Raw genomic sequence first — 16,558 nt, forward strand, 5'->3', positions numbered from 1 at the left:
TATAAGTCACATATATATCAGATACAAAAATGTGCATTTAATGGCCAAAAACTTCAGTCTATATCAGAGAAGTCGCAGACTGCACTAAGCAAAGAAAAATTAAGTTGCAGCTCTTAGTGCCTGTGCAGGCCTTAACTAACCTTTATTGACGAGTGTTGCCTACGGGCAACATACCAGAAAAAGTTTTTCTTGCCGAGTTTCGGGATTGAGTACGAAGTTTCTCGCTAAATGTCTTCAGCCAACACTGAATGACAGGCACCAAGTGTCATTTGTTGGTTTAGATTGGACACTGAACGAGGAAGAACTTTGGCATGCGACTCACTGTTTTTTGGAAGCAAGGTCAGAGGAGACAGGCTGATGCAAGATATCCAGCTACAGTGGTGTCACACGTGATGTAAAGCAAATGAAATGTACACCTATGATTCACATATGACGGGAGCTCACTTATACAAATTGAAAACGAAGCCTTAGGTGGCTTGAGGTGAAGCCCACTACCAGTTTTCTGCCTGAGGTCCCCCCCCCCCAATTGCTGAAAAAGAATCCACAAAATACTTTTTTTTTCATTGACTTTGCTTAGTCTCGATGTGTTTTGCACATTTATATAGAAAATAAAAAAATTTTGTGGTATTTATATGTGCCGTCATAAAAGGGTTGAAGCACTTTCAGGAGAGAGAGAGAGGGAAATTTACAAGACAAAAGTTTACACGTCAGACTTCCAAGAGAGCTGTGCTAATCTGTGAGCCTGCCATGTTCAGCTGATTGTGGCAAGGAGGTAGCCATGTACATGCTTTCATGCCTTTGGACGCCAGTTTCCACCAAATTTAAGGGGAGACACTCCTCGAAAAAACATTAAAAAAAATATTTGTACTAGAGAGTTGAAAAATCACCAAATTATAATGGTTGTTTTCGAACAGCTTTCAAATATCTCATTAGGTTTTATGTAGCTGCTATAGTTCTTGACTTGCCTCCTACACAATGGCAAAATATAGTGATATTGTGTATATAAGTTACATATATATCAGATACAAAAATGTGCATTTAATGGCCAAAAACTTCTGTCTATATCAGAGAAGTCGCAGACTGCACTAAGCAAAGATATTGTGTATATACATTGTGTAATAAATTTTCGCAAAAAGCATTGTGCTGTAGCTTACTTAGCTCTTTGTCCTATACTAATGAAATTTGGCATACATACTCTTTAAGGTATGTACAGTGCTAATTATCTGCTTGAAATTGCAATATCTCCCAGCAGTAGTTGCGAAAGTACAAGGTTATATTTCAGGGAATTGAGAAAAAAATTTGTTGAAATGGTCTAATTTTTTTTCATAGTTCCACTAATTGTACACGCTGTTTGGCTATCTATCGGCACTTTGTGGTCTACAAAGAGCTAAAGTGCAGCGGGCACGCGGTGAGCCCTTGTTCGCAAGTGCTGCGACTGTCACACTGTGTTTTATCTTGTGTTAATAAACCTGTGTTAGTTGGCGATATCATTCCGGAGCATTCACTGCGCCATGTTGGAGAGTCGACAAACCCTGCCGTAGCATCTTTGTGCATTGCGCAGTGAAGGAGCGTGTTGTGCCCTTTCCTGACCGTCGCTCGTAGGGTAAGCCTCACGTAAACCCATCTTCACACATTTTATGATAAAAAGGAAACATACAAAAGAACGTTATAGCAACATTTTAATCTTTGAGATACTGATACTCCTGAGCACCATATTTACAAAAAAAAACTGCCGAAGTTGCGTTGATTCCAGCATGTCGGCCTGGTCTGTTGTGAATGCTATATGTGCACAACACATTTTATCTGATAAAACAACCCGAAGCAGTAGCTTGGCTTCACAGCTGCAGAACGTTTTTGTCTTCGCTTTTTCAAAAGCCCGCTTGCAAGCTGGAAAAAGAAGAGAAGCCACAATAAATCAGCAGCTGCTATTCAACATAACATCACAAACCTTTCATTTCACTAGAAACAGGCTTCCATATCTAGAAAAATATATTCCTTTCAAGCACAAATTAAGTCTGCCTGTTGAAAAATTTATTTTCAAAACATTTTTTTTTTCATTCTCAGTATTAATAAAACCCAAACATTTTGCTGCTCTGACCAAAAAAAAATTTTTTTTGCTTACCTAGTGTACTACACTAATGCAAACTCTGAAGGCTGGTCCTCACAAATATTTTGGGCACAAGAACGAAGTGAACTATATTGACTGTACTCGCAAAACACAAAGCCATTCTTGAAATTTGCCTGCCCTGATTTTAATTCACTCTTATATCATGGACTCCAGCAAATTTCCCCGATGTAAAATATGGAGACCAACTTTCTGTGCATGTGTGTTGCTGCAGAAAAAAAAAAATAGCTCCGTCGTTTTGAAATGCTCTCAAGAACGAAATGAAACGTAATGAGACTTGTGATTCTGAGGAGTCAACTTGGTGAGTGCAATTGAAGATGCAGCACCCTACAGTATATATGCTACCCATGTGAAACAGGCAAAGCCGCAAGCTCAGTGTAAGAACAGGTGCTCCGACAACGCGGGGGCCGCTAGCAAGAAACGTTTCTCACTAATGGGGGTACTTTTGTGTCTGCACCACTGCATGGCAGTGTACCTAAAGAAGCAGAAAGATTTGGAAATTTGAATGTGTAAATAATTATTGTGGTGAACAAAGTTACTAATTTATGCACTGATCCTGTCCTCTACTGTAACCATGTGAGTTCCTCAGACGCTGTAACAGACAACAATGCCTCTGAGAATGTGGTCACATTGCTTGCTCTAGCAGACGGCGTGGGACAATGCTTGGAAGCTGTCGCCAACAAGTGATGCAGGCATATGACAAGCTCTTAGTTTCACAGCCTTTGCTTCAACACTGAAGCATGGCATTCATTGTGAGCGGCTTTTTCACCGAAACTGTGTTTGCAGCAAGGTATGGCTCCCAAAAGGCAGCCTTGCAGGAGTTTGCCGTGTATGAAAAAAATTTATCTAGATTCTTGCAAGGTACCCAGCATGTGCATGCAAATTGCAAAGGCTTTATTATATTGAAACTACAACACAAATCTACTTCACTAAATTGCAGTAATATTATATACACAGGTCATCAATAAAGCCAAGGTAAAAAATGTGTGTGTGTGTGGGGGGGGGGGGGATAGTCCGCAGATAGCATACGTTGCTGTGAACATCTCAGCCAAGTTTTGCAGTTGTGTGTGACGCGTGGAGCTCGCAAGCGGAGTGCGAAGTCACCTTTCTCTCAAACGCTCTTTGTTCAACAGAAGACTGCTCCCTACTTTCTTCCAGACACTTTATTTCGTAATAAAATGGATTCCCATGTGTGGTTGCTATTGGCCAATAGCTGACGTCAATCAAGAAAAGTGTTTGGATCAGAGCGCTTCTTCGTACTGTTACTGTGTATATTTACTGACGAAGTTCAATAAACAGGCTTAAGTAAACGAAAATGTGCTTTCGAATTTCATTAATAATTACGTACTTCTGGAAGAAGCCGACTATCGTCTGCTCGCGCTCGGCCGAGGCCGCCCGCATAGGAATTAAACTTTGGCCACCCTGCTTATCGGGTGTTGTAGCCGTCGGGTCTCGCTAATTTCAACTAGTTTTGAACGCTCAACTAACCTCAAACCACGCGAAACTTAAGGTCAGACCACATGCATGCTTGCCAGTGCGCGCTCACTCCTGGTTAGATGCCTTGGCAGACTAATTGATAGCGCTTCAAAAACGCACAAGTTGGATGTGGCTACTATCTGTCGGTCAAGCTAGTGAAGGATAAAGCCGGTCCGCACCACATAGAATGGTCAGACAGGAGCATTTGAGTGCAAGCACGCAATCAAGCTCTTTCGTGCACAAAGCAAACGCTGCGCATACACACTACAGTTCCATGTAGCTGCGTTCTGCTGCGACGAGTCCACTGGCTAAGCGCACTGCGGCTCACTGAGGACAATCGTGTTTGGCTTAGATTTGGTGCGTTATAGGCACCAAAATCAAAAGTAGTGGCCTCTACATTAACATCCAAAATCACATTTGAACTGCGGGCCACGGTGACATTTAGAAGGTGGAGCGTTGTGGGCACGCCCCGCTCTGTCATAGCCTTTGCGGCGCAAGGCATTGAAGAAGGAGCAGAAGCACCGCAAAGGCCGTGTTTGATTGCCAATAACTCCGCTTCTACTGAACGCATTGAAGTACTTTTTGCGGCAAAGTATTTCTGAAATAGCCTATTTTAACTTCGAATGCCTTTCTCCACTTCGATAAAAGTGGTTCAGGGCCCCTTTAATTTTGACAACCTAGGGTTCTTTAACATGCACCTATGTGCTCGGTATATATGAGCGTTTTTGCATTCCACCATTATAGCAGAATGCTGCTGCCACATCTGGAAATCATACGAATGACCTCATGCCCAGCAACAGAACACCAAGGCCACTGAGCTACTACACTGAGTAGAAGTAGGACTACTTGCACTTGATAACATCTCACAGGAACCTTTCAAGACTACACGTCATTATGCTGAAAAATTTGGCGTGGTGTGATGTTGTTCAAACCTTACAATTCCAACCAAACTCCCTGGCTTACAACTCTGGACTCGTATCATACCTACATCACTACAGTTTCACTTGCTCTTGATAGTACAACAAATTTCATAATATAAACACCACATTTCATAAATGAAAGCATTTACACATTACTATGCCATAGCATTGCTCGTCATTATAACTGGACTTAAAAAAAGTTGCCTTTAATATGTATAAACATACATGGTGGATATTTCAGTCAGAAGATATCTTACACTGTTCACACTACAGAAAAAAGTGAAATGAATACGCAAGTGGATTTGGTACCTGAACACAATGGCAATCTATCTTCAAGATCATCATCATCAGTCTATATTTATGCCCACTGCAGGACCAAGGCTCTCCCTGTGATCTCCAATTACCCCTGTCTTGCGCTAGCTGATTCCAACTTACGCCTGCAAATTTCCCACCTAGTTTTCTGCCATCGTAAATTGCGCTTCCCTTCTCTTGGTATCCATTCTGTAACTCTAATGGTTCACCGGTTATCCATCCTACGCATTACATGGCCTGCCCAACTCCATTTTTTCCGCTTAATGTTAACTAGAATATCGGCTATCCCCGTTTGTTCTCTGATCCACACCGCTCTCTGCCTGTCTCAACGTTAGGCCTAACATTTTTCGTTCCATCACCCTTTGTGCAGTCCTTAACTTGTTCTCGGGCTTCTTTGTTAACCTCCAAGTTTCTTCCCCATATGTTAGCACCAGTAGAATGCAATGATTGTACACTTTTCTTTTCAACGACAGTGGTAAGCTTCCAATCAGGATTAGGCAATGCCTGCCATATGCACTCCAACCCAATTTTATTCTGTAAATTTCTTTCTCATGATCAGGGTCCCCTGTGAGTAATTGACCTAGATAAACATACTCCTTTATAGACTCTAGAGGCTGACTGGCGATCCTGAATTCTTGTTTCCTTGCCAGGCTATTGAACATTATCTTTGTCTTTTGCATATTAATTTTCAATCCCACTCTTACACTTTCTCGGTTAAGGTCCTCAATCATTTGGTCTAATTAGTCCCCATTGTTGCTGAATAGGACGTCATCTGCAAACTGAAGGTTGCCGAGATATTTGCCCTTGATCCTCACTCCTAAGCAGGGGCGCACCGACGGGAAGGTTCGGGTGTTGTAACCCCCCCCCATACACGTCCAGCCCCACCAGTCCAACGTGTACCTTCAGCGTTCTGTTCACATTATCATTACAATTCAGGAGGTGGCTTGAGGTCAAATTTTCCTGATTAACAAAAACACTCCATCACTGTCTTGTATTTATTCATTCACTCTTAAATTACTTTGAGTAAAACGCTGAAGCATCATAAACATCATCATCCTTGGTGTCATTACTATAATTATTAGGCATTTTATTTGCTGTTGGATTCCTCTGGCTAAAGCAAGGAAATTGCATATTATGCAAAGTGCTTGCTCCCCCGCCTCCCTTGGCAGAGATCCTGGGTGCGCTACTGCTCCTAAGCCTTCCCAGTCCAAGAGCTTGAATACTTCTAAGCACGGTGTAAGAAGATAGGTGCCCCGACGGCGCACCCGCGCTGGGGCGAGAGTGCGGCCACTTCGTGTGACCGAAAGTGAGCGCCGCCGCTAGGGGCAGCACGTATTCAGGAGGCCTTGGAGAAGCGGCACAACAGTGCATAATTTACGACCTCCGTCAGCATTTAAACACCCGTACCCAAAGATATGCAATTTTTCTTTATTTAGACGCCAAATCCTGAGCAGGTAGAAGGTTTCATGCCACTTACAGTCAAAATACCGTCATTTCGAACACGAGAGAGACGCGTCGTCTGCTCGAGCAGACGGCGCGCTGCGCTTACCGCTGCTCGCCGCGTTGGAGTCAATCGGAATGTCGGCAGAAATATAAAGGGACATTCCTCCAACCAAGTAGAGTCGTTTTAAGCAGGCGAACGACATATATTCATCGAAATAAAGCACTTCTGCCGCGCGTGCCCATAAAAGCGCCAGCAAAGCGAGCGAAAAAGTGGCCCCCAAAACAGGTGCTCCCCTTGCGGCAGCGGCGTGCGTAGAGACACTAAGTGGCCGCGCCTCGCCCCGCCGTCGGATCACCTTCCTTTTTTACACCGTGCTTCTAAGCATGCGGTGAATAGTAATAGAGAGATTGTGTCTCCTTGCCTGCCTCCTTTCTTGATAGGTATCTTTCTACTTTTTTGGTGGAGAACCATTGTTGCTGTGCAATCCTTGTAGATATTTGCCAAGATATTCACATATGCCTCCTGTACTTCCTGATTACGCAACGCCTCTATGACTGCTGGTATCTCTACTGAATCAAATGCTTTTTCATCTTCAAAATATACAAGAGTATCTGACTGCTTCTAGGTGGACACACCGTTTCTATTCTACACTCCTCTATCACAGCCCAAAAACTGCTCCTGGCCATTATCGCACCACCATCAGTTCCACTGAGGCGCGATCAGAGATCTTTGTTTGGTTCGCGTTCTGTTCAGTTGCTGCGACCTCACAAAGTGACAGTATGCAAAATTTGCGACAACAGGAGGGAGAGAGCAGCCTATCGGCAAACGGTGAACTCCCGGATGACAAACGTCCGGGGTTCGTCGTTTTTGGTGACGTCAAAATGACAACACGCTCCTATCAATCATTTTGATTATGAGCACATCGTCTGCTAGGAGCAGAATGTGACAAGAGATGTGAAGTTCGAGTGGTCATCCGCTCGCTGTGAGACCGGCTTAACATGGTACGTCTGGTGGATTGGATTGGATTCAAATGGCAGTTGCGGCTATGGAATGGTTCACCGCTTGCTGAATGGCTGCTCTCTCCCTCCCGTTCTCAAAAAATTTTGCATACTGCCACTTTGTGGCGTCACAGCAACTGAACAGAACGTGTTACGAACAAAAATCTCCGATTGCACCCCAGGTATGGTACAAGATATCCTGCTTATTCAAACATTATCTGCTTTTATTCAGTACATATGAAAGCACTTAACGAGATGTATTTTTATCCAAGTCTCTTGATACATGGCTCTCTAGGTAGTGTTGGTTGCAGCTGTTGAGAGTAAAACACTGTGTTCTTTGCTTCTGCAAATTGCATCACTGTGAATAGCTTGAACACATGAGGGCCTGGGCTCACAAGGGAAGTTGGTTTCACACAGTTGGTTTCACACAGTTAGCATCACAACGATATTATTCTGCATCCTCCAGATAAAGAACTGTTTATTTATTATTTTTATTTTATTTATTTTTGGGAGGATTCGAGAGAATAAAAGCTTCCAACTCTGCACTGAGCAGGAACTGCAGCAATGTCTCTGTGAACTCATTGTCCATCACATAATGGGTGAGTTAGTTTTCAGGTACGTCTGGATTCAGTCCAGCTTTCTTAAAATCGTAAGCCTGATCACTTGCATTTGAGGGCACATCCAAAAAAGGTGTTGAGCATCTGATGTTGCCACGGGCCGAGCATTTGGGGCACATTCGTTGGACGGTGAGAAGCAGGCAATTGTATCGTCATTCCCAAGAATGCTTCTAAAACCTGCCAAATGGCGGTGTTGCACCTCTACAGGTGGTGCACGGAGTGTATTGGTATGGTTAGGTTGGGCTTGGTGAGGTAAGGTAGGTCGAGGTGAAGTTAGTTTGTCTAGATGGTCATCATACTGGCACGAATTATGGTGGCAGGCACACACCTGGAGATCATGGTGTAAGCTCAACAATGATCTCCTGTTGGACCTGCTGGTGTGGTCCTTGCTGGAGGACGACGCCATCGGGCTCCTGTTGCACATACTGAATGAGGTAGGAACCCTGGGTGCCCAGCAGCAGCGGCTGGCCATCCTGCTCACGCACAATGATTGCCTCAGGGCTCAGTGTTGTTAGCAGGCCATCAGCATCCAGTGTCTGCAAGGTAACTTCCTGGCCTGCTGCCAGGGTCCCTTGCTCCACCATCTGCTGAATCAGGCTGACTGCACCCTCCTCAGTTTCCTCTTCCACAGTTGCTTCTGTTGGCACCTGCACATAATTTTCAGTCACTCAAATAAAGGGAAAAAGAAGCTGCAGCACTACAGGCTCACTGCCACTCGGCATGAATAATGTGCACAGACTAATAATAAGAATAATGCGCCAGTGATTTGCCAGCAGGCATGACTCGTGTTGTTAAAGATGTAAACAAAATACACAAGCCTGCTTGTAAGTTAACTTGAAGGAACATAGCTAGCTGGCATAACATTACGACATGATGACAGGCACTGAGCTACTTGCTTCATTTTTCTCTGCTCTGAGATGACTCTGAACACTGAGATGAAGAACATAGGGTTTGCACAATTTTTGAGTGGTGTTGCACAAGAGATTTTATAAAGCAACAGTGAGAAGAAGTACCACTAGTGAAAGATACACACCAATGGCATCCAACCTTTACAAAATTTTTTTTAGGAATTCCTATTGGTACCTGCTCGTGGTTCCCCCTGCAGCCGTTTCTCGTATACATGACATTGTATCCCAAATTACCTGAGTTTCGGTGCTACACCAAAGGCATTTTTGGCAAAGTGTGCTGTCCCTAAGCCAGTTATCACTTGGCAAAATGGACAAAAGAAAAACAAAAGAAAGTCGCTGCCAAGTGGCAGTGCTAGCACTAAGTGTGAGGAGTGGTGGAGTGTGTACTCGTGCCCAGAATGATGGTGTTTCCGGTGGCCCCTCAGAATGTAGGTGCTCAGCTTAAGTGTACGGTATGCCAGCAAACTTTTAACACTGAGTGGGGCCTATCAATTCACCAGAGTCAAATGAAGCATAAAGACACAGATGTGACCTCAGCTCAGGGTGCAGCGCCAACTGTGATGACAGATGAAGGCCGCACAGAGGAATTGGAAGGCATACCGTGCGAGCCAGTACAAAAGTCCTCGAATGAAGCTGCTATAGCAGAAATTCTTGTAAGCGAAGTGGTGAGAGAGGAACAGTTTATGAAATTCAAACTTCCAAAAATTTTTGTTATATTTGTTTTTGTTTCTTCACAAATGTACCTTTTTCTTCAAACACCCTATTTGCAGAGTTTTCAAATTTTGCACAAGGTCAATATTATGTTATGCATATGAATCTAAAGTCATGTAGAGAGCCCCCAAAATTCAGGCAAAACATTTTTCTTTTCCCCTTTTTATCATAATACACCTGCCATACATGCTTTTAATTTGTTTATAAGATTGTCATTAGCAGTCAGCTATCCATTCTATAGAATGTTCTAGAAATGTAAGAGGTACTAACTCAAACGTCCATTAAGTTTCATTTACATACACCCAGTACATGTTTAGAAATGGCTACAAAAGTGTCCTAAACTGCATTCTGAAGAAAAAAATGCAAACAAAGCAGTTTCAAATTGTTTAAGTTCTCATAACAGTCCAGAATTGTAGTCTTTCTCATGGTCAGCTCTGGTGTACCCTTTTTTTTATTTTCTTTGCGAACCTTGCCGAGTTTCGTGACCGTGGGTGCTGTGGCCTGGCTGTTCTTGCCGAATAGGCCAACCAATCACAGAGGAGTATGTGTGCCGCGCGCACCGCTGGTTTCCTTGCACCACCACCAGATGGTGCACGCATCTGCGGCAGCACTGGCCGTGCGGGGGAAAGAAAGAAAAAGAACCCGAAAGCTCGCCTTTTCGCATCTGCAGCAGCGGCATTGCATTAGCCTTTCTACAATGCCTGCATAAAGCCTTCTGTGTAACTTTGTGCGGACATCCAATAAACACAAACTTGTGTTTCGACTCATTATGCACTCACACAAAGCTTCGCTGTATATAGATTCTAACTCGTTGGATCTGCAGCATTTTCTGCTTCTGCAATCCTTCCTTTGTTATTTTGCTTCAGCAACACCGGCAGAGGCTCTAAATGGATCTCTGGCAGATGTGAAATACGTTCAAAACAACAGGTGCCATCATAAACAAACATAACCAGGAAGACACACACAACAAAAAGTTTGCAAACCTGTAACCTAAACTTGTGTCCAAGACAAATAGTTTTTGTGCACCAATGCTTCACGAATACATGAAATCGAGGTAAAACACAGTAAAACACCAACTTTACAGTGGATGTGACAACAAAAGGATTAATATAAGTGTGGGGGCTTTTCTGGAAATTCTTTCCTTGTATTTAAAGTCAATGTGGTTGGGTGGAGAGAAGGCATCCTTGTGCAGAAATCAGGAATTTGCATTGGTTCAAATGTTGCCCCTATCCTTAGGGATCTATACTTTAGCAAGATTGACAAATACTTAAGAGGATGCCTTAGTTGACCTTGTTATTAAGATATTTTGTTACGAGGATGATTACCTGATTTTTGTAGTAGGGATGAATTTGAATCTATTGTTAACTCAGTAGGTGAACAATTTAAAGAAAATGAAGGGTTAAAGTTTACTAAAGAACTGCCTCAATGTAGCACAATAAAATTTCTAGACATTTCCTTGACGTTTCAGGAGCCCCACGCGTGCTGGCAGTACTCCCTGAGATCTTCAAAACCGTTGCTAAACTTTTCATCGAAGCATTCTAATGTTGTAAAAAACGGAATTGCCATGTCATGCCTTAAGTCCTCTCTCACCAAATTGTGTGTGCACAAAATGAGTGCCAGCTTTAATGCGCAGGTTACGCGTCTATTAGATATAGGTTATCCTCGCGTTGCCGTAGCCACTGTTGCTGAACGCATAAAAAAAGTCCATCATTTCGTCAAGTTTGAACATGGTTGGAGAAAGCAATAATAACAAGAGTCGTAGGTATTCCATACATCCATTCCTTATCGCACAGGCTAAAGAAAGTAGGAAGTAGATACGGTGTTAATGCTGTTCTTACGGCTGCCAATAAGCTAGGTAAGATTTGTGCTGCCGTGCAAGGAAAGAATGAGCAGGTAAAAGACAAAAGGCAGACTGACATGTGCTTTGTAATACACACAAACAAATTTACCAAGTGCCGTACTGGTGTGGTATACAGTGTTCCTTTCATCTGCAGCCGCTTCTACGTAGGGCAGACAGGCCGGTGTGTTAATCAGAGATTAATGGAGCATAATAGGTCGTTAGCCGCAGGATCGCCATCTAATCTTTCTTTGCACTGTTGAGATTGTAAATGCACGGCAAAATTCGATGAACGCACTATTTTATCGAGGCGCAAGAACGAAGAAACGCATCTAATGGTCAAGGCCAGGCATATCAATACTAGTAGTGGAAGCACAAGTGTGAGCCAGCCTTTGGTTAACTTGCATAAAGAAGAAATTAGGTGCCTGATTGATAGGTGGCGCTACCATACCCAAGCATGCACAGATAAGTTTTGTGTCTACTTTCTTTTCTGTCACAGTGCGCCCTTCAGTTGATAGTCAGCATTTGTGTTGTCTGGTTCTTTTCTCTTGTGTCCATATCTGCATGCCTTCACCTTTTTTCACGATTAATATAAGTGTTTTAGAAAGAGAGAGAAAGAGAATGAACTTTAATGAAAAGGATGGCTCAGTGGCCTAAGCAGGGGTAAGGGTCTTTAGAAGTAGCACATATCCTAGTGTTATATTTTTTAATAGCTAAAAACCTGCATTATCCAAAGAACGCAAAAAGAGAAAGTGGGTGGTATTTTGAACCAGACAAAGTCCCGCCTCACCTTATGGCAGCAAGGCAAAAGATTTTACTAAAGATGGAAGCTCTCGAAAGGTCTTTGAAGCTAACAAGCAGATACTACCTCCTATAACATGGCCCCTGGTGGTATATGAAGGCCACTTGCCTTCCTCTGAGCCAGTGTACCGCAGTAATCTTTTTTTTTTCTTTTTTTCTTTTGGCTCAATTCTATTCCTTTCTTAGCATCTACCATTCACGTCCAGCCAATCCCATTGCTAACAAGGGTGAAGCCCTGCTCGGACCACTGATGAAACGGTAAAAGGAATAGCATTACATAGAATTGTTATATTATCCCAGCCTTGTTTGTGAGCTAGAGATCACCATTTTGATGGCAAAAAAATGCAAAATTGCCTTTATGGGACAAAAAGTATTCTAGAGATTTCATAGCACTTGTGCTTTAAATGTTTCAAAGGGAACGCTTGAATCTGTTCATTATACTCTTGCGGACATACCTCTAGTTGGAACAGAGCTAATCATATCCCCCACCCCAATTATCAGGATTCTTTTCTCGCAAGCCATTTATTTATTTATAGTATATATGTTTTTTAGGCAATTATTCTTGATCCCCCTGTGTTGAATTTCACTGTCTTTTTCTCATTATTTAGTTGTTTCATATTTGGTTAATCTTTATTCTCTGTCTCTTTCATCTTTTGACAAGACATGTATTCGTACTCAGCGCTTTCATTTGCGATTCTTTACACATGATCGGGCATCTCTTGATACAACTCAGTTTCTTCTAATCTCATTTTAAAATTATTATTGTTCTTTTTAATGCTCATTTTTCAGCTGGCAAAAACCTATCTCATCTTACTTCCCGTTTTCTGAGACAACTAAGCCCACCAGAGCGACAAACACCTGGTAACACCTGAAGATTTTTTTTTTTTTTTCGTCTTTGTATTTCAACCATACTTCTTCAACCAACAGCACAACCACTTTGCCCCTCGCCCATTCCATCACTATCACAACTCCCTTTTTGAACACTTGCAACTTCCCTCACACCACTCTACCCACCTGCTTATTCTCCTCCACCATTGGGGGTCGGAGAGAGCGAGCTATAAACACTGCCATGGAAAGCAGTTGTTGCCCTGACAAAGACAAGTCCCTTTGTCAAATTGTTGACTCCAGAGACATACCTTGTTTGACCATTGTTGATCACTTGCGCTGCTCTTTAAGACATAGTAATGATAGTGTGCTTATAACTCGAACCCCAAGAAAGGTTGGACAATTAATGGTACCCCTTCTTGGACAACTAAGGTTCCAAGATTTCAGGAGTTAACATGGAAAGTTGAAATGAAACGCAAGATGCAAATTGTGTTGGTGAATGATGTAAGCCTAACCTTGACCATGAAAAAGTTCTGTGCGATAATTTCTTTTTCAGAAGAATTGTCCATGATGCAAACGGGAAGTGGGGATTTCATGGAGCAATGACTCAATATTAGTTGTCTGGAAAAAATATATTTGAACAGATGACTGTTCAGTCTTTTATGAGCTCAAGAACACAAGACGCTGGAGCTTCTTCAAGGGTCCATAAATAAGCTTCCTGCCTATGCACTGTCAATAGACATTGCTATATTGAAATGTCCTAGCCCAAGACTTCACTCTAAATAGTACTATAAAGATATTTGTAAACACAAGCCCACAGTAATAATGTGATACAAGAGGTGATCATTATTAAGTTTTCCAAGTAACATTCATTCCAAGTGAATCCACCTTGCAAACTCACCGGCTACAATTCATAAATTACAATATGTGCTGTAAAGTAATTAAGAAGTTAATTAGTAATTTTTTGAATTAGTTGAATATGTGTTTCAATTTCTCATGCAAGTAATGTCCACCTCTCCGAATACTCCAGCTCAAGGACTAAAATTATGTTATCTGCAACAGGCGATTAAAAAAAATCCTAGAAAACATAAAAATGATCATCCCGTATATTTGACTAGCCTCCTCCTACATGTCACCTTACACAACTTTTATTGTTGTTAAAATTCCCCCTGTGGCTTCTGCACAAATAATTCTTCAGTAACTGTGAAAGGCAAAAAGCTACAGCAAAAATTCCTTTGCTGGAAGCGTATGTCTTCTAACCTACATTTTTAATGCATATTAGCAAGAGCTACAAGAGTTTTCAGAATCCAAAGTTAGTCAACTCGCATCATTACTTCAAATTTCAACAGACAACAGATTCTTCTTTCAACCACTACAAGTTTGAATTATCTGAAGGTAGATAATATACAGCCCAAATTGAATTATGCATTACTGCACTACAAATTTACATAGACCATCTATTTGGAGGCATGCATATACAGCATTCTTTTTTTTTTTACTTCAAACACTTGTTTTTGAAATGCCTACAAAAGTTACTACAGCTTAATTATCAACCCTGGGCATCATGTACAAAAAGAAAAAAAAAAGAAAGAAAAAAGAAAGAGAAATACCAAAGCAATCCATTTACTAATTAAAATAACTGCATTAAAACCATCTTAGTTATCATCTTTAAGGCACATGTTTATATGGGAAGTTGATGGGAATCGTCATAAAAGTCTAGTTCTGTGTTTCTACATTTCAACATAGCTATGTAGACAGAAATAACTGACTTTGAATTACTAGTTCAATTTACCTGATTAGGCACACGGCACCGCGAAACGTGGCTCTCTGTCCAAGCTCTGTGTGACGTAAAAGCATGGCATAAAATAAAGCTGCTCTAGCATCTCCCTCACCCCATGAGCTGATTCTGAGTGGTGTACTCTCAAATTTGAATATAATGAAGTTTGTTCACACAATGGGATGAAGAAGTGCACCTTATGGCTGAGGCATGATGTAGCAGTAATTGTGGTAGCTCATGTGTAAGCCAGGGTTCGATTATCCTTGATAAAGAATTGTCATGCCTGAACCGCTATTTTTCTAGAGTGAAAGTGTAGCCGCGTTTACATGAATGTGACAGTGGCGCATCACATTTCTAGTGCATCACATTCATGTAAACAGTGGTAATGCGCTAGGAAGGCGCATTGCATTAGTGCACGAGGTGACGGTAGATTTACGGGCGGGAGTCGACTCACGCATGTGGCGCTACATTCTCGGGAGAGTTAATGCACTACATGTAAACGGCGTCGCATCACCTTTCCCAAATGCGCTTGGAAATGCGATGCGCTATTGTCGCATTCATGTAAACGCACCTTGTGTGTCCTTGGTTGATAATAAGTTGGCACTGCGTTCACTAGAGCATGCCGAGGTAGTTTTTTTGTTTTTCTTTTCTTTTTTTTTTCCACCACCATGCAACACTTCAATTCGTAGTTGGTGTTTAGTATGTCACCCTCTTTGTCTCTCTAGCGTCCGTGTTTTCATGCCCACTTTTTAAAATCATGATTCTTACAGGAACATTCTTACACTGCATAGATGCATTTATCAGCACACCCACGTAGTAATATATATTGGGTTGCTAAACAAAGTCCCACTAACATATCTGAGGCCAACATATGGAAGCAGCTATACCTTGAGTCATGGCAGATTCAGGCCACATTTAGGACACTGCCAGGACAATAAACTGGTCATTGGGACCATGGCACACTCTTACATGCAGGACCTTCACAAGGTTGCCTCCTGCAGTAATCACCACTAAGTTGCCAGCCAGATAATAAAAAGCTGCTGTAGCTCCCCAAGGGCACCCATGATGAAAAAGTCGGAAGTTGATTGAAATGGTGGGTTGAATTCGTTAGACCTAGTTGGTTTGTCATTGTGTAATTAGCCTAAGTTTAAATGTTCCCCAACCAGACTGATTTTAGTCAAATGTTTACCTTCTAGAAAACACTCTTTGCTGACACAAGTCGACCTACCTCAAGTGGTTGGTTGCTGTCACTAGGTGCAGGCTCCAGTGTCATTTCTTGCTGAGCACTAGCTGCGGCTGCCTCTGCTTCTGAGGCAAGAGCATCTGCTGATACTTCTTCCACACTCAAGTCCAAGTTCTCCAAGCACACACCATGTTTGAGCTACATTGACCAAAATTACAAAATGCATGCTTCAGTCTACAATACCCATCAGCTGTACTGAAGCTGAAGTCATTGCTAATGCAATAAATCTTTAATAGTACCAACACAAGGGGGCATTACTGTTACAGATCAGTTGGCACTATCTATATCTATATATTCAACAATAGAATAACACACATGAGCAAGCCCTAAGCAAATATGATTTCGTGACTAATCCCAATTTTGTGCTTCTGCTAACTGCGTGCAAACCCTAGTCAGTGGCTTCACATGTAATTCTGAAATGATGAGACCAGTTTAGAACATAAGCTTCCCGCTGAGGGATCCAGAAGTGCCAGTAAAACTGAATAAGACGCTTGACCACTAACAGGACACTCTGCATCCCAAAATATTGCATATCCTAGCAGTGTTTAGAACACAGGCTCCTTT

At 42.1% G+C, this 16,558-nt stretch overlaps 1 protein-coding gene across 5 annotated transcripts in view; it reads right to left on the bottom strand.

Moving 5' to 3' along the window:
• Positions 1 to 1,694: 1,694 nt before the first annotated feature.
• LOC119465875 (zinc finger protein ZFAT) overlaps positions 1,695 to 16,558 on the bottom strand; it is a 75,590-nt gene continuing 60,726 nt past the window's right edge. For all 5 annotated transcript variants that reach the window (XM_037726355.2, XM_037726362.2, XM_049669586.1 and 2 more), the window contains exons 19-21: positions 15,980 to 16,132; positions 8,221 to 8,539; positions 1,695 to 1,887 (exon numbers count right to left, since the gene is read on the bottom strand). In XM_037726355.2, coding sequence (XP_037582283.1) covers positions 8,228 to 8,539; positions 15,980 to 16,132 — 465 coding nt within the window. In that variant the 3' untranslated portion in view covers positions 1,695 to 1,887; positions 8,221 to 8,227. The remainder of the gene's footprint in view (positions 1,888 to 8,220; positions 8,540 to 15,979; positions 16,133 to 16,558) is intronic.

This window comes from Dermacentor silvarum, chromosome 1 (assembly GCF_013339745.2).
Source record: "Dermacentor silvarum isolate Dsil-2018 chromosome 1, BIME_Dsil_1.4, whole genome shotgun sequence".
Lineage (NCBI taxonomy): Eukaryota > Metazoa > Arthropoda > Arachnida > Ixodida > Ixodidae > Dermacentor > Dermacentor silvarum.